At 37.5% G+C, this 19,166-nt stretch overlaps 1 protein-coding gene across 1 annotated transcript in view; it reads right to left on the bottom strand.

Annotated features, from left to right (window-relative positions):
- Window positions 1-348: 348 nt before the first annotated feature.
- HSDL2 (hydroxysteroid dehydrogenase like 2) overlaps window positions 349-19,166 on the bottom strand; it is a 32,032-nt gene continuing 13,214 nt past the window's right edge. The window contains exons 6-12 of the mRNA XM_075210960.1: window positions 11,449-11,552; window positions 10,944-11,042; window positions 9,378-9,572; window positions 8,925-8,996; window positions 7,588-7,731; window positions 1,320-1,448; window positions 349-721 (exon numbers count right to left, since the gene is read on the bottom strand). Coding sequence (XP_075067061.1) covers window positions 609-721; window positions 1,320-1,448; window positions 7,588-7,731; window positions 8,925-8,996; window positions 9,378-9,572; window positions 10,944-11,042; window positions 11,449-11,552 — 856 coding nt within the window. The 3' untranslated portion in view covers window positions 349-608. The remainder of the gene's footprint in view (window positions 722-1,319; window positions 1,449-7,587; window positions 7,732-8,924; window positions 8,997-9,377; window positions 9,573-10,943; window positions 11,043-11,448; window positions 11,553-19,166) is intronic.

Below are 19,166 nucleotides of genomic sequence, written 5' to 3'. Positions count from 1 at the left end.
TGATTTTATTACTTCTATTATATCCATAACTGTATTAGCACATAAACAAGCTCATGCTTTAAGTGGGAAGTGGATATTGTCCCACCCAAGATAAAAGGAAAATCCATGAATTCTATCATAATTCTGTGGTGACTTCAACTATCTCGACAGTTTTCACCAGTTCAATTTCTCATTCTACTGAATACAGAATCCCTAAAGAAAAAAATATAAAGATTACTTACTGGAGGTTGTAATGTACATAAAATAATATTTTAGGACTGGGAATTAAAAAAATTAAAAGGTAGTTTGTGTTACTTTTATAGTATTGATTGTTCGACCATAGAGCCAGTCAATGATTTCACATGTTCATTTGGTCAGTGGTATCAATGCAGTCCCATTTAATAGAAAAGGGTGAAGTACAAACATCTTGTTTAGATACATTCAGATACTTTGTTATTACATTATTTAGCAATTAATGTAGAAAGCTCATTCGGATATTTCTGCTACAGCCCATTCCATGAGTTGTCCACCTATAGCTGGCATCTGTGGTCAGGTAGCTTCTTCCTCTTGTAGTACTACGATTCAGAACTGTGATTTCACTGACTATATAGCTGGCTGTGTGAATGCAGTCACAACTTAGAGTTCATCCTGCCCATTAGTGCTTCTAGTTTCATTGCCAAGGCCATATCCCCTTTAATCTTCAGCTTTCCACCCATGAACGCCATTGTAGGCTTCAGTTTCCCTGTGGACAGAAAAAAAATGTTTTAATAAACTGGTTTTATGTCTGCGACTGCTGTAAAGCCAAATTTTTTTATTTTTTTTTTATTAATCTTAGTTTGTAAAACAATCCTTGTGTGTTAGCATCATATTTGTTGGAGTGCGATTCCTCAGATTGCTGCATGGTCATTTTAAAAAAATAAATGAAAACAGGATTGTGGTTATGAAATTCATTCCCCAGTTCATTCTATTTTTGGCGTACAGAGTATATTAAAGTAAATATTCTGTTTGCTCCTCTATAGTCCACCTATACTAAAGTAATATTAGTAACACTTTTGCATTAAAAGTCTATTATTACTGAATGAAGTAAGATTATACTCCAACTCCATATACTATATTTAATAAGGATATTACAAGTCACCCTAGCTTGCCCTTTTTAAAAAGCCTTTTTATGGTCATATAAACATTGTCCCTTACATTATTCTTCTTGCTCAGATGTAAATCTAAGCTTTATGTATTCCACTCTCTCCCCTCCTCTGAATTTTGAGGGTTTTATTTTTTTGAGCTACAACCCTTATTGTGCTACTTAAATTGTAACCAAACAAAATGTGCTATGAACAAACCTGTAAACATCTTCACAAAATCATTGCTATCCATACTCATCACCACGTTAGCTTTGACAGGAGACTCTCCTTTTCCAACTCCACCCTTGTCATTCTTCAGATCCAGATACCAAGTGCCTTCTTCTGCACCTAAATACAGCAGGCAAAGCAGTTACCGCAATCACCTTAGGAGACCATGTCTAACAGGAAACAATATTATGTATTTAAGCGTAAAATGGTATGGTCCTCTTAGCTTTACTCCAACACTGGAAGTGTTTTGCAAGTCCTATTTTCATATTTTTGGATAACTTACTTTGCTGCTACCCTCTGGCTTGATGCAGCGGTATGGAAGATACTAATAGGGATGTCGAAAATCTTTGAGTGTTTAGATAAAGTGCCATTTCAGAATCCAAAAGAGAAGTCAGGTAACAAGCCAAATTCAAACCTGGATATCCAAAGAAAACACAGGAACATGGGAGCCAGACACTATTGTAAGAAACCTGTTGCAGTGTTGTTCAGAGCAGGTTTAAACAGAAGTTCCAATTTCGAAAAGCCCACCCCTTGGGTTGCAGTCATGACAAACTGGGAGAGCTGCAGAGAGTGCGATCATGAATGGCATTGATGGACTTGGACTGAAGAAGAAGTAACTTCAGTGCATATTACAGTACACTCCACTCTTCCATAAGGGTGGATACAGAACACAGTAAAAAAGTTTGTTGGGGATTTTTTTTATGGAAATGCTTCAAAAAGATGGGGAAATCAGCTGCTTTAATTCAGGAGCGTTCTTCTGGACAATACCCTTCCCAAACAACAAAAAAGCTGTAAATTGCCTCTGGAGATGCGAGAATAAAGAATTTATTTAATCTCATATTCCTATTTGTTTTCTAATAAAATGGAAGGTGGAGATTTGTTGAAAGTAGAGAACGGATGAATGAGAAAGGGTTTTAAGAGAGACATGAAATGCACTGGGCACCCCGCAGGGTATCTGGTAATTCCAATTTAAAGGCTACTGGATTGATGGTTTCTAAAATCTTGAAGGGGTCAACGTCTTTTCTTATCAGTCGAGTTTTTATAGTAAGATGATGATAAAATTCTCCTTGACTTGAGACCAGATAACTGAAAAGTTCTGAAATAGTGAATCTACTGCTGGTACTTCTGAATATGCAACATTAGTCAAGGTGGTTAATTTAGCATGACATTAGTAGAGTATGAAAAATGGGGAGTTAGAGATTGCCTCATGAAAATGGGTATTATGGCCAAACTCTGCCAATGAAAGTAGTTTCACCCAGTTGTTTTGATTGTCCGAGACATACATTCCTAGAAAATGTTCAAGTTCTTGATTAGTTATTTCAGTTAATCCATTAGATAGGGGGCAATAAGCAGTAAGCTTACTTTTTCCTCTGCCTGTGTTTTTACAAAAGGCTCTTCAAAATTTGGATATGAATTAGTTTCCATGATCAGAGACGATCTCTTGGGGACACCCGTGTAAATGAAAAACCGCTTTTATGAAGCGAGTAACAAAAGTGGAAGAAGAAGGTAACCTCTATGAGGGGCACAAAATGAGCTGCCTTAAAAAAAGATCCATAATGGCACAAATAACTGTGCAGCCACTAGATGGAAGCAAGTCACTGATAAAATCCATTAAAAAATGTGTCCATGGACGGTCTGGAACTAGCAAAGAGATGAGTGGCTTTTGACGAGGTACCTTGTGCTGGTCGCAGATGAAACATGCATAAACAAATGTCTCTACGTCCAGAAGGAGGGATGGCCACCAATAGTTCAGAGTGATAAGGTCTTGAGGTTTTTTTTTGATACTGGTGTGTCAAGAAAGGCGAGAGACGTGGCCCAATGTAGCAACTTGGGACATATTTTGGGTAAAATGAGGATTTTGCCAGGAGGATATTTGGAGGATGAGGAAGGAGTAACTGCAAGAATACGTTTAGGATCCAAGATCTGCTGCTGAAGGTTCCATATGAGAGTGATCAGCCTTCTTGTTTTTAGAACATAGACGATAGGCAAGAACGATATTGACACGAGTAAAGAGCAATGACCATCTTGCCTGACGGGGGTTTAAACACAGTGTAGACTGCAAATAAAGAAGATCCTTATGGTGTATATAAATAGTCACTGGAAATTGTGCCCCCTCCAAAAGATGTCTCCCTTCTTCTAGAGCCAATTTAATGGCTAACAGCCTCTTGTCTCCTATGCCATAATTACTCTCTGCATGTAAGTGTTTGCAAGAGAAAAAGCAACACGGATGGAGCTTCCCAGAGGAGGCATGCTAAGACAGAACAGCTCCAATTTCATAGGAAGATGCATATGCCTCAAGGAAAAAGAACAAGAATTAACAGGTTGTTGCAGAATTGAAGTGGAAGAAAAGGCAATTTTAAAGTTGTTTAAAAGCTGGCACCTGGAGGCCTCTCCTTGGAGTTGGCAGTCTTTTGTGTTATGGCTGTGATGTGAGAAAACAAGGTAGAATATCCTCTAATAAACTGTTGTTAATAGTTAGCAAAACCCAAAAAACATTGAATAACTTTAAGTCCAGAAGGTTGAGGTCACTCTGTGATGGCTTTAAGTTTATCGGGGACCATTTGAAGTCCACTGTCTGAAATAATATAGCCCTAAAAATGTAGCTAATGTTTTTCAAAGACACACTTGTCTAATTTACAAAATAAATGGTGTGATCTGAGTCTCCACCATGTTCACGATGAGTCTTGAGAAAATGACTATATAGTCTAAATATACTACCACAAAATGATAAAGGACATCTCAAAAAATTTAATTAATAAAACTTCGAAATATACAGATGTATTGCATAGGCCAAATGGCATGACAGAGTATTTAAAGTCGCAGTCGAGAGTATTAAAAGGAGTTTCCCATTCAGCCCCTCTTTTGATACGAATCAAATTATATGCTCCTCGGAGATCCAACTTAGGAAAAATAGTAGGTACTTTTATGCAGTCGAAAAGTTTGGAAATCAAAAGGTAAAGGATATCTGTTTTTCACAGTAATGGCATTTAGGCCGCAGTGATCTATGCATGGACGTAACCCACTGTCTTCTTCTTGTCAAAGAAAAAGCCAACTCCAGTGGGTGAGGAGGATTTCCTAATGAACTCACGATGCAGATTTTCTTGGATATACTCTGTCATATCTTGAGTTTCCAGAACAGATAATGGATAGCCCCGACCACCAGGAGGCATTCTGCCTGGGAGACAATCAATGCCACAATCCCAAATACGATGAGGGAGAAATTCAGTTGCCATTTTTTACAAATCCATCTCCAAAGCTGAAGTAGGTAACTGAACAGGAGGGTATTATCTTCTGTAGACAACGGGAGGAACAGCTAGTACCCACACACAAGATCAGTGCCATATGCCAGTCAAGTATAGGAGAGTGCAGATGGAGCTACGGGAGTTCCAAGATTACCGGATTGATGCCTTTAGGATTAATGAAAAAAAGATAGGACTTTTTTATGCAGGGCTTCACCCAGTAATTGTTGCATTCCCATAAGGGTAATGACCAAGCAAAAGCGTGTCTGAACAGTAGAGAAATTATGCAGGCGACTGCTGGAGGCTTGCAGGTCGCGGCCCTCTGAGCTGCCTCTGGCATGATGCAGCAGTAAGGCAGAAACTGATAAAGATATCAACAATCCAAGATCTGGTACACAAGTGGTCAGATTAAGAGCCAATTCAGAATCCAAATGTAAGATGGGAAAATACAGGAAGAAGGGAGCCAGAAGATATGGAAAAACAACTGTCGCTCCCACACCGACACTGTGTTCAGAGCAGGTTTAAATAGCAGTTCCATTTTGAAACGCCTGGCCCTATAGTTGTGGTCACATGACCCCAGGTGTAAATATGAACATCATTGTTGAACTGAGACCGAAGGAGAGGTACAATTGGTCTCTAAATGGCAGGAGAAGAAAGTAAGATTACTATTGGGTGTATATAACCACCTTTACACAAGCAACACCAGAGATAATGGGCCTGATAATCTGGAAGTTTACCACCAAACTGCCGTGACACACTTGTTTGGGGCAACAAAAGGATCAACTAATCAGATCAAATGACAAAAGGGAGCCAATAGTATATTTATCTGTCTCTCAACTTGCAGCCTTCCACCTCAATTTACTTATTTCCTTTCACCTTATGTTCCTTCCTTTTTATGTTGTTCTAGCCTTACAACGTTCAAGATTGTATTTCTCTACTTTTCCTCTTAACATGGCTTCTTCTGTGTCTGGCTGTTTCTTATATTTCCATTACCTTATTATTCACATCCCCTCCTTTCTCAATTCTGCACTTTTCTCTCTCAACAAATTACCCAAGCACAATTTTAAGTTTGTTTGAGAGACACCAGTACTCACTGAAAAGCAAAAAATTAAAATATACATAAAAAAAGAAGTTCTGTATTTTTTAAAGAGAATGATCTTTTCAGAGTGAAAGAAAAAAACAAAACATTTTCAGGTATATTCATCCAGTCAAGTCCATAAATATTGGGACATCGACACAATTCTCATATTTTGGGCTCTATACACCACCACAATGGATTTGAAATGAAACTACCACGATGTGATTTAACTGCAGACTTTCAGCTTTAATTTGAGGGTATTTACATCCAAATCAGGTGAACGGTGTAGGAATTACAACGGTTTCTATATGTGCCTCACACTTTTCAAGGGACCAAAAGTAATGGGACAATCAATTCAAAACCTATTTCATGGACATGGGTGGGCTATTCCCTTGTTATTTCATCATCAATTAAGCAGGTAAAAGGTCTGGAGTTGATTCTAGGTGTGACATTTGCATTTGGAATCTGTTGCGGTCGACTCAATATGAGATCCAAAGAGCTCTCACTATCAGTGAAGCAAGCCATAATTAGGCTGAAAAATCAAAACAAACCCATCAGAGAGATAACGAAAACATTAGGTGTGGCCAAATCAACTGTTTGGAACATTCTTAAAAAGAAATAAACGCACCAGAGAGCGCAGCAACACCAAAAGACCCGGAAGACCATGGAAAACAACTGTGGTGGATGACAGAAGAATTTGTTCCCTGGTGAAGAAAGACCCATTCACAACAGTTGGCCAAATCAAGAACACTCTCCAGGAGGTAGATGTATATGTGTAAAAGTCAACAATCAAGAGAAGACTTCACAAGAGTGAATATAGAGGGTTCACCACAAGATGTAAACCATTTGTGAGCCACAAAAATAGGAAGACCAGATTAGAGTTTGGTAAACAACATCTAAAAAAGCCATTACAGTTCTGGAACAACATCCTATCGACAGATGAGACAAAGATCAACTTGTACCAGAGTGATGGGAAGAGAAGAGTATGGAGAAGGAAAGGAACTGCTCATGATCCAAAACATACCACCTCATCAGTGAAGCATGGTGGTGGTAGTGTCATGGCGTGGGCATGTGTGGCTGCCAATGGAACTGGTTCCCTTGTATTTATTGATGATGTGACTGCTGACAAAAGCAGCAGGATGAATTCTGAAGTGTTTCGGGCAATATTATCTCCTCTTATTCAGTCAAATGCTTCAGAACTCATTGGAAGGCGCTTCACAGTGCAGATGGGCAATGACCCGAAGCATACTGCAAAAGCAACCAAAGAGTTTTTTAAGGCTAACAAGTGGAATGTTATGCAATGGCCAAGTCAATCACCTGACCTGAATCCGATTGAGCATGCATTTCACTTGATGAAGACAAAACTGAAGGGAAAATGCCCCAAGAACAAGCAGGAACTGAAGACATTTGCAGTAGAGGCCTGGCAGAGCATCACCAGGGATGAAACCCAGCATCTGGTGATGTCTATGCCTTCCAGACTTCAGGCTGTAATTGACTGCAAAGGATTTGCAACAAAGTATTAAAAAGTGAAAGTTTGATGTAGTATTGTTTAGTTTGTCCCATTACTTTTGGTCCTCCAAAAAGTGGGGTACATATAGAAACCGTTGTAATTTCTACACCGTTCACCTGATTTGGATGTAAATTCCCTCAAATTAAAGCTGAAAGTCTGCAGTTAAAGTACATTTTGTTTGTTTCATTTCAAATTCATTGTGGTGGTGCATAGAGCCCAAAATATGAGAATTGTGTCGATGTCCCAATACTTATGGACTTGACTGTATATTTGTGAAAGTTACCAGTCAGATTTGGGGCTAATTTATGCTCATTATATAAATACATTATTTAGACACAACTACTAATATTTGTGGCATATTTATACGACTCATTTCAATATTTACATCATGCCATCAGTATAGATAGTATGTTTGGATAATGAACGCTCTACCTGAAAGTACAAACTGGTAAATTCCTTGAACAGACTTTACAGTGTCTTCATTGATAGATTTTCCAATGACAGAAAATGTGTCCTCCACTGGACCTTTGGCCTTCGAAGCTGCCTCTTTTCCACCCTTAAAAGCAGCAGACCCACCTATAAAAGAATACAAAACAAGACATATATAAACAGATTAAAAAAAAACAATGTTATAACATAAATAAAATATGTGACAATTGCAGGAACGTGGTGCTAGTTTGCAACCTGTTCATACCCTGAAGTTTGGAATCTTCCTCAATAGCCCTGAAAAATTGTCTGACACACAACTGGTCTTTAGTATATAGCACAGTGTGGAGCGTTGGTGTGTCGTGCTGGAGAAAGGATGCAGGCCCAAAGTTGGGACCAATCAGAGACAGACAAGCAGTCTGTCACGAGACCCAATTGTAAAGCGCTAGTGTAAAGAATTTGCTGGCGCTATATCAATAAATGTTGATGATGATGATGATCTGATTTCTACAGACAGGAATTTAGTGGAGCCCTGTGCTACGAGAGACCGAAAACTGCTACAGAAGTAATTTGGAGACAGGGGGGTGTCTCATCCTTGAATAGCTGAAGAGGAAACTTCTGTGCAAGGACTGTGATGCTTCTGTTATGACATTATAGCGAAAGTGGTAAGAAGCATAGCTCCCACTTGCTAAAGAGGTGAAAAAAAGTTATATAGCCCTCCATAGGAGGTAAGGTTTGTAGTTTTTTTTAAACCAGTTTTTTATTGCTTTACCAGTGCTAATAATTAAAGCCAATTTGTGATACAAACTTAGAATTACTTGGGTACACTTTTGCTTTGCAACAAAATCTCTGTCACAGATTACAAGAAACTTACTTTTGAGGTGAAAACCCTCAACAATACAAATACAAAACTTTTCTAAAAACAATACTAACAATAATGATGACAACTGCAATTTTTCTATTTAGTTCTGAGACCCATATGCTATGTTTAATTTTAAGATGCAGAACAGGGAACACAGGCGATCAAATCAAGCCTTGTATATACTGAAGGTTCTGTGGCCAGTTAAATAAAGTTGGAGGAATGTTTTTATTGATATTCAATAGATATTCACAAAAGTACCCAACAAGTCTTGCATTCTGTACAACGCTAGAAAAATTAACCTGCTTGGTGTTGTTTATGGAAAGGACTCTATAAACAAGTTAGCGACTCAGTATCTTGCAACAAACAGTCCACATAGATGTTCTACTGATAAATAACATCATTTTCATTACAATTTCTCAAAACTTTCCGAGTTTCAAAGACCATTCATGGTTTAAACAACTATGATGATCTAACCACCTACCATGCTCCTCCATTTTGTTAGTGACATCGTCTGGATTGACATCTAAGAAGAAGTCAGGAAGCAGGGGATGTCCTAAAGAAAAAATACACAACTTTCACATTGACTCAATATGTATGGATGCTGTACCTTTACATAGTATTTAGACTTGTTTCCAACACCCCATATGCTACATATCTCATATGTGTCTTCCAAAATGTCTTCAATAGTTACTTTATAACGTTCACCTATTTGGGCATATATGATAATTAGTGCCTCTAACAAGCAATGTTAATGGTTTAAGGATATCCTGCTTGAACTCAAATGTGTATATCACTTATACAGAAGTGAAAATCTTTGCATATGTAAATGGTGCCTCAATGAATGGGAGTCATGACTTGTTGATACCAGTCTATAAGTAAAAACATATAGCACACTAATTTATACAATAATAAAAAAATCCTCAAAGTAAAACACCTGGAGATACCGCGTAGACATCAAAATCCTTAATTCCCTCAATCTTCAGTAGCTCCTCGTCAATGACAAAATTTCCAGTGTAGTCCTTTGGCCTAGTTAAAATGGAGTATGCAGCATCAGCCATGATATCAGCAGTCCTGCACTGTTTTTCCACCCCAGATCCTCCCAGCATATCCATAGCAGCTGTATGAATACCTGTTGAAAGTAGTGGAAAACACAATTCTCAGTCTTTGAGAACATACCGAAAACAGCATAAATCACATCAGATGGTTATATGCATCCAGTTTCTGGCACAAATCTACTTAAGATTCTAAATCATCAACATAGTCTAATGACAAAAGAGTGAAAAGATACAACCCACTGAAAGTTGCAAGGATGTAACTACAGACAGGAATAAGCAAAAATATTCTTGTCTGTGACTGAAAATCTGAAGGTTAATGGTAACATAAAATTCTATTGCAATGCATTTTAAATATCAACTATGCAGTACTAAATTACATTTTGCCAGCAGTACTAGCATTGCAATTAAACAGCATTTGACATTTAGATCTGTAAACAATCAGTTTGTTAATATATGAATGATCTGTAAAGATACAATGTATGAATCAAGTATGCTACACAAAAGTGAAGCTTCAAAACACTATCTCTTGTAAATGGATAAGCTACAGTTGGATGCTGAAAGAACAGAGGTAAAAACTTGTTTAACTTAAAAAGAAGTGTTTGTTTCAGCATTGCTGCAGTTACAGCCCATTTTAATCAATAAAAAGAGCCTAGTGCACACATTTCGAAACATGAATATTTTAATATGCACAAGAAATCGGTCTGAATTATGCTCTAACTAGACCAAGATCACGACTTTGTGTGTGGTAGGGTTAAATTCATTACAGCTTTCATTGCTTTCTATTTGGAGCTTGTATGTATTTTCAATTCTGAACCTCTCTAGAATGTAAGCCTTTGCAAGCAGCCCCCCCTCCCCCACCTTTAGTGTTGGTCTGAAGGATTCATCCCATGTATGCATTATTAAAATATGATAATAAACTAGATAATCTCTGAAGGCTGAGGTTATCAAAGGTTATACTCATTTGAAATTTACATGTCAAGAGAAATCTCCCAATGTTTATGATGGGTTATAAGCTTCCTGCTACTCACTATTTTTAAAAGCTTACCTTATGTTCACCAAAAAGTTCATAAAAGAAAGTCCATATAAGTTAGATGGAGATATTTATAGACTATATATCAAGTTAAGAGGAAAGAACGCATTTTAATAGCTTTACTTTTCAAATTGCAGCACGCTTCAGTTTTTGTGTATGACAGAATGAAGTGTTATATAATAAAAATGAAGAGTTTGATGGATATAATGAGGCACTTCTTCATATTATGACATGCAAAACGGAGAAATAATAGCAACGTTGATTGACTCTAGATTATATTTAGCAATTGTACGATATGTTAATTGAAAAGACAGACAATGACAATGAACATAATTATCACCATATCTGCACAAGAGACCTGTTTCAATAATAATATGAAAATACAGTGCTGGGTAAACTAACAGGGGAAGGTCACCTGTTTTTGGCCACAAAGCATTGACAGCAATTTCTCCTTTAAATTCCTCAGCCATTCCAAGAACACACATGGACATTCCATACTTTGCAATGGTGTATGCTGAAAAACAGAACACATCGGCATTGAACACTTGATTGATAACTTGTACGAACCTACTGACTACTACACATATACATGTATGCAACATAGATGTCTAGGTAAGTTAATATCTTGTTCACAGGCAATGTATTGCTTTGAGAATCTTCACAGACTAAATAGTTACTGATTCCAGGTTGATCCATCAACCAGGGAAATCTGCAGCACTTTTTAATGCTACATATTCAAGTTTTACATAGAGAATGCACATATGTCATCTGTCCATGCTTGCAAGCTGGACTTCATGCAAAAAGTCGAAGGTCCTCCAGTAAGTTCAGTGCTATGAAAAAGCCTGGGAGAAAATACAATGCTCTACTTAGACAATGCTGCGGAAGTTTATGGTGCAGTAATCCTAAACTTTACAACTTACCACAGTGATTCTTAAACCAAACTGGGTTCAGGTTCAGTGGAGGACTGAGATTTAGAATGTGTGCCACTTTGCTTTTTTTTAAGTAAGGGATGCATATTTTTGACCTGTGAATCAAACAGAAGTGTATGAAAGTAAATGGCAAGGACAACAGATGATTAAAAGAGAGGATAATTTGTGTGTGTATTTGACATTCCTTAGCCATGTACAGTTGGGAGTTTTTTTCATCTCTTTTCCCAGTTCCATTTGTGACAGATTCAGACTATATGAAAAAGAGCATGTACAGACAGTGGAAAACAGGATGTGCTCTACTCTACTGTCCATGTGATTTGTAACAAGCCCTGTGTGTACAATATGTGTGCTTCCCCATAGGCATGAATGATCTCTAGTAATCATTCATCTCCCTTCATTTAGCTGTTGAAAATGGAATGGAGGAAAGGCAGATTAAAAGACGGCCATCTGCAAATGGCCACAGAATGTCAAGTACACGCTGCATTCACCCAATGTTACAGGATCAACAACTTATCACAAAAGAGCCACAGAATCACTTCAGCTGTATCACCAACTTCCTGCTGCTAGTGACACTATGTTTTACAACTATTTTCATGTTTTTGGTGCATTTAGTTCAAGTATATTATGCAGATTTTAGGATTGCAGGTTCAATCAAAATTGATTTTTCTCATGATTTTGATATAATGTTGTATATTATGAAGAGACCACTAATGTGTCTGTGATTAGCTTGTTTAGAGTCCCCAACTGTGCCAATGATTTTCAGATTGATAGGAAATTTTACAGGTCACTTACATCTATTTAATGTCAAATCCTACATTTCTGTGCTGTAGACTGCAGACTTTACTATCCATCATTAATACTATAGTTATTTATTCTTCACTGAGTTCACTGCAGCAGACTCATTGGGCTTATACTTTAGCCTGGAATTGGCACAGCATAGTATTACTGGCACAAACATGGCTCAGCTTTGTATACTTGGTAACTGATATACCTCAGCTTTCTATATTTGCCACCAGAGATAGCTTGGCTTTTGTTTAACTACTGTAATGGATATCTACTTTACATTCTGACCACAGGGAAAGCTCTATTGGTACATACAAGAGCATATTTTGTATATTAGTCTATACATTATGTACTACTAAACAGTATGCTTTATATGCTAGCCACAAGAAAGGGGTCTGGTTTGTATATTGGTGTTGTATTAAAAGTCACTGCATTAAAAGTATATAGATTAGGGTTTGGCAACAGGTAGTCCTAGGGCCACATGCAGCCTTCCTAACCTTCACCTGTGGCCCCCAGCTCCTTGCTGCTTTATTGACAGATGTTATAGTTTGTAACATTTTTTTTTAATAATACCTGCTTATATGTTATTATAGATATGGGGTCTCTTTCTTTTATTAAATGTATTTTTTAAAATTTATTACTCAAATGAAGGGTGGCCCTCAAACTTTCAAAAGGGCCGCACATTAGCCTTAATCTTAGTAATAGGTTAAAACAATACATTTAATCTGTAATAACATATCAGCAGGCATTGTAAACAAGTGTTACAAACTGTAACAAAAAAAATTTTGCCAATAGAGCAGGAAGGAGCTGGAGGTCACAGGTAATGGTTCAGAGGGCCGCTTGTTGCCCATCACTATATTAGACAGTACAAAGCTCAGTAGAGCTCACACTCTAGTTGGTCTTTTTAAAAGTAGATTTAAGAAAACTGCTAGAACCATTCATTTCTTTGTTAAAATCACCCACAAGGAGGAACACATTCTGTTTGCTGTTCTTTCAATCTCTAATTATTAAAATTTCAGTACAATTGTTTTCGCTAGGTTGCTTATAACAAACCAGTCAATACGTTACTGATTTTTCTCCATGTATATAAACCCATCATTTACATCGTTATAACCTTCACATATATTCTCTTCCTGGGTGTGGTTTAAACAAAATTTTACATATATACAACTTTTCCTTTTGTAGCTTTCCTAGCCTTCATAAAGAGGCTATATCCTTGCAAATGCTTTGAAATGTGTTTCATAATACCCAGTGGGATTAAAGAAGTTACTGCCTTTTAAGAATTTAGAGAGTTTTTAAAGGAAGTCCGAAACCTGCAAACTGGGCTTCTTGCGTCTTCTTATTAAATTAAAAATCAACTTTTTTATTAAGCGTAACGTGCCTTTAAGTTGTCTTTCTTCTTTTTGTCTATTGTATCTGAATATTTCACAAATGTCAATGAAAGACATCCTTTTCATAAAATGTAGATGGGTCAATATCTATGAGAACTCATTGTTACAATCAAAGTGTTCCCTGGCATCTTTAGAAAGTAATTGAAATTGAGATGTGTGCAAGCAAATATCAGATCTCAATCATGGCATTGTTGTACAAATGAAGATAATTATGTATAGATAAGGTATGACCACACTATTATGCAGATTTCAATAATTATTCTTATCTGCTGAAAGCTCAAGTGTTCAACACTAAGTAAATTCACAATACAAGGAAGATAAAGGGCAAACAAAACATCAAACAACTAATGCTAATAAACAATATAAATGGAAGGCACATCTCTAAGCTGCATACATAGCTGGTAGATACACAAAGCACACTATTAAAAAAATGATTAGCTGCTCCCAGTGTGCTAATGTGAAATTAAAGGTTTTCTCAATCCTAACTTAATATAAGTAAAGGTTTCTTGTTAAAGTAATTAGAGTGGCAGCCTTGGTTAGAGTAATACCTAGCCACTGACCAGTACCCCTGGATTTTAGAATCGGTTGGTGCCCCCACTGTGTGTATTCATTAGAGGCGTGTGTTGCTATTTAATAGATTTAACACTATTAATGATTTTATAATTTTTCAGAACACCTATGTGTGTTAACAGAATGTGGGTGTCTAATGTACGGGTATTTCCGTCAGATGCCATAGAGCGATAATGATGTTTAATTTTATAATAATGTTTAATCTTATCTATTGCTCAGTTGTGAGGGTCGATTATTTAATTCAATTTGGCAATAAATTCTAAGTCATCAATTTGGGTGCCTCCAATGTTTAGACAATAACATAAATGGTAAAAGGTACTTCATTCTTAAATATACTACTGCTGGGTACACATACTGCAATATCTGGTGACTGATTGAACAATGTGATCCCAGAACGACTTGTATGCCTGATAATAATCTGATCAAAGAGAGACAGCATGACTTTATTCGGGATTCCATCACATATATACTTGCACATAATTATTGTGTATTTAATTATTTTTTAGATTCTTGGGACTCCATGGGCACCAGGTTTGCCCCTAGCTTTACCAATTTATATATAGACCCCTTTGAACAGAAATAAATCTGGGATTGCCCACATGGAGTGATCTAGGTGTTCTGTGACGTTATATAGATAATCTGTTTATTATTTGGAATGGGCGTATTGACAGTTGTTTGTTTTGTTTTATAATTTCTTAATTCTAATAATCACAATCTATCTTTCACCCAGAGTGATATGTCAGTGATTTTTTTGGTTTCAACCCTGTGTGTACAAATTATTGCAGATATTTATATAAAAAATGGGTTCAAATGAGTTCAAATAAGTCTGAGGGCTAGATTTACTAAACTGCAGGTTTGAAAAAGTGGGGATGTTGCCTATAGCAACCAATCAGATTCTAGCTGTCATTTTGCAGAAGGTACTAAATAAATGACAGCTAGAATCTGATTGGTTGCTATGGGCAACATCCCCACTTTTTCAAACCCGTAGCTTAGTAAATCTAGCCCAGAGTGTTTTTCCAGTAGTCACTATCAACCATTGTTGCTAAATATTCCAAAAGGAAAAATGAATTGCCTTAGAAGGAATATTTGAAACATACCATCTAGGTAACAAGCGTTTGAAAATTAATTTTAAAGAGAGGATATCCTCTTCTTTTTGTCAAAGAGGCATATAAATATGTTAAAGCCTTCAATAGAATGTCTTTATTAACATCAAGAATGAGACAACAGTGACAGAGTGAAGTTTGTTTCTAAATAGAACACTAAAGCTGAACAAATTTAAAAATAAAAAATAAATCATAAATAGAAATCATCTATTGAAACAAGATCACATTTGGAGTTCCTCTATTTTCGATAAACCTAAATACAATCCTCAAAAAGAAGAAAAACCTTAAAATATATATTTTTTGAGAGTATCAGATGATTCCGTGGATGAAGAAAGAAGCCCAAATATCTTTGAAATACCACATGGAAATTTAAAAGAGTTTTGCAATCTTCACCTTGTAACTGTGTTAATGCACATGTGGTATATGTGCTCTAATGTTCTACACAAACTATTTTTTTATTAAGATACTCCTAACTGTTTGGTGCTTTCTATTTCTTGTGTAATATAAGGTCTGGCACCCGTTTATATTGACATTACAAGGGAAATTGTAGGTGTTGCCCATAGAAATCAATCTGATTTTAGCAATCATTTTGCTAGTACATTCTTAAAAACGATGTACTAGATAAATGATATTTAGAAAATTGAGCAAGATTAAGGCTCTGTGTGACTTTGAGAAGGCCCAAATTGTGATGGTTAGACGACTGGGTCAGATGATCTCCAAAACAGCAGGTCTTGTGGTGTGTTCCTGGTATGTAGTGGTTATTACATACCAAAAATTAGTCCAAAGAAGGCCAACCGATGAACTGACGACAGGGTCATGGGTGCCCAAGGCTCATTGATGACGGTGGGGAGCGAAGGCTAGCCCTTCTGGTCCAAGCCCAAATTGCTGAAAAAGTTAATGCTGCCTATGATACAAAGGTGTCAGAACACACAGTACATTGCAGCTCAATGTGCATGGGGCTGCATAACCGCCTTTCAGTCAGAGTGGCCATGCAGACACCTGTCCAATGCCAAAAGTGTCTACAATGGGCACATGAGCGCCAGACCTGGACAATGGATCAATGAAAGAAGGTGAACTTATAAATCACAATTTCATTAACATCATGTGAACGGTCAGGTGTGTTTACATCATTTACCTGGGGGAAAAGATGACACTAGGATACACTATGGGAAGAAGGCAAGGAGGCAAAGGCAGTGTGATGCTCTGAGCAATGTTCTCCTTTGTCCTGGAGTTAATGTTACTTTGATATGTACCACCTACCTAAACATTGTTGCAGACCAAATATACCCCTGATCGCAGTGGACACTTTCAGCAGGACAATGCACCCTGCCACACTGAAAAATATGTTTCGGAATGTCTTGAGTAACATGTTAGAATTCAAGGTGTTGCCTTCATATTCCCAATATCTTTATCGGATCGAGCATCTGTGGGATGTTCTGGAAAAACAAGTCAGAGCCATGGAGGCCCCACCTTGCAACTTACAGGACTTCAAGGATCTGCTGCTAAAGTCTTTGTGCCAGATACCAGAGGACACAGTCAGAGGTTTGTGGAGTCCATGCCTTAATGGTTCAAAGCTCTTCTGGTGGCACAAATGGGGCCTACACAATAGGAAGGTGGTTTTAGTGTTGTGGCTGATTGGTGACTATACCACCACTGGGCATTTGCAGTAAATTTATAAAATGATATACAGAATATGCTTGCATATCCCTGTTGACAATGGCTAAAATAAATATTTCTGATCATGATCAGGCCATGACATCTATTTGGATGAAAATGCTGCAGTCCTTACTTTTGGGTTGATATGTAAACATGTATTGAAACTCCTTGGACTCAAAAAAAAAAGTAAAGATAATATATGAATCTTTTTAAGTGCCCAGATAATCAAAAGTTAGTTTGATATATGGTGCATTTAAGTCTGTGATCTTTGTGGCAATGCAATAGTCTAATGCACACTTATTTTAAATAATGAGAATGGTTTAGTGGGTGATAGATTGCTACATACTTGGGTGTGTGAATTTGTTCCTTGCGGATGTCAGCCTGGAACCTCACAGGAAAAAACGATCAGAAACTACAGGATGTGATATCCATGCATTAATTTGAAGTGAAATTGGAGCAAAATGCAACCATTTGAGGTGCAATCACCCACGTATTCAAAATAGTCTGGCAAGAACCCAACAGAGCATGGTAGGATCTGGTTGCAGTGTATAAAGCACGCATCACACCTGACAACAGGCAATGGACTACAGAGCATTGGAGGAAGGTGACATGGTATATATTGTAAACAAATGTGCAAGTGCATGTGCAGAAGAGCCAACCTAAAGAGCTCTAGAGCCCTAAGTGAATGTTTCCAAACGTGAAGGGTTCTGGTGGTTCAATAATATTGTGGGGCGTTTTTACCTGGCATGGGAGCAGTCAATCTTTAAAAGGCATAGTCAATGATAATCACTACTTAACGGTCTGAGTGATCATCTTCACCCCATGTTGCAGAGTATCTTCCCTGACGGTACTAGTGTCTTGAGGAGGACCGTGATATTATGCCATCCTAACGTCCTTTTGGGACACCAGATGTTAACCCAATAAAGCATCTATAGGATATTCTGGAATGATGCCCAAGATAGCATTTATCAGCACCATGTACAAGGCATCAGTTAAATGACTGTTGTGGAAGAATGGTGCTGTATCCCTCCTGCACAACGCCAGACATGCCACAGTGGATACAGACCATACTGGCTGCACAAGGTGGCCCAGTGCTGTATTAAATAATTTTATATTGGTTTCTCCATTATTTTGTCCACTGCCCATATGTATACATGGTGTGGCACTTTAATGTACATAAGATCACTGCGCACAGGTAAGGAGTTAAACCGTATACAAGCTATGGTTTTATTTCATCATAGGCTTTAGGACCATCCACAAATATACCATATTGGATCATGAAAGTCAACCGTGTCTGCTGTTCTAGGTCTATTTTTACAAAAATAGACCTAGACCCCCCCCTTCCCAATAGAGGTGTTTACATCCCAATACATATTTTTTTCACATAATTCAGTGTTGCTAGCTAGGAAGGCTGGTGTTGGTTAGAAATTACATTTTAGTAAGAATAACTCTTTAATGATATCTATTTGATCAGGTTTTTAAACTGAAAAGTCCCCGATGTCTCTAAAGTTTTCATGTCACATTCCATCAGGTGTTGATGCCCCTCCCCCATAAACTTCCCATTAGTTTGAACAAACTGCCCAAACTGTGCTCGTCTGTGCACTTTAAAAGTGTCAAAACAGACAAATCAATACCCATTTAGTCAAAAGATGCAGTGCTCACATGTGTGGACATTGGGTGGCTGTACTGAGCAGTTATTCTGTGTAATTGGTGATCCATCACTACATATGCTGCTAAATAGGCAGCACGATGGCAGAGATTAGTACAGCGCTGGTGTTAAGGGTTTGTTCCAACCAAGACCCTATCAAATGTAGATTCTGTATGTTCTCTCTATTTGCGTGGGACTCCTCTGGGTGCTCTGGTTTCCTCCCACAGTTCAAAACATACTGTTAGGTTAATTGGCTTCTCACAAAATGGACCCTAGTGTTTGTATGGAAGGAAATTTAGAATATAAGCTCCAATGGGTCAGTGACTGTTGTGAATGGTTAATATTCTCTTTGCGGCGCTGCGGAATATGACTGGTGCTATAAAAATAAACAATAATAATAATTCAGACCTAGTGTGTGGATAGCATTATCCTCCACCTACCATGCAAAGGTTTTACATTTCTCCACAAATTTGTTGCATTCCTTTTCTGGTCCTAAACTTGTTGACCCGTGTAATTTTATATTGCACCAAGATAGACTTTATGAATCCAATATTTGGT

Source organism: Mixophyes fleayi, chromosome 1 (genome assembly GCF_038048845.1).
Source record: "Mixophyes fleayi isolate aMixFle1 chromosome 1, aMixFle1.hap1, whole genome shotgun sequence".
NCBI classification, from domain to species: Eukaryota; Metazoa; Chordata; class Amphibia; order Anura; family Limnodynastidae; genus Mixophyes; species Mixophyes fleayi.
Note: the sequence above shows the minus strand (reverse complement) of the source record. Positions and strands in the feature narration are given on the sequence as shown.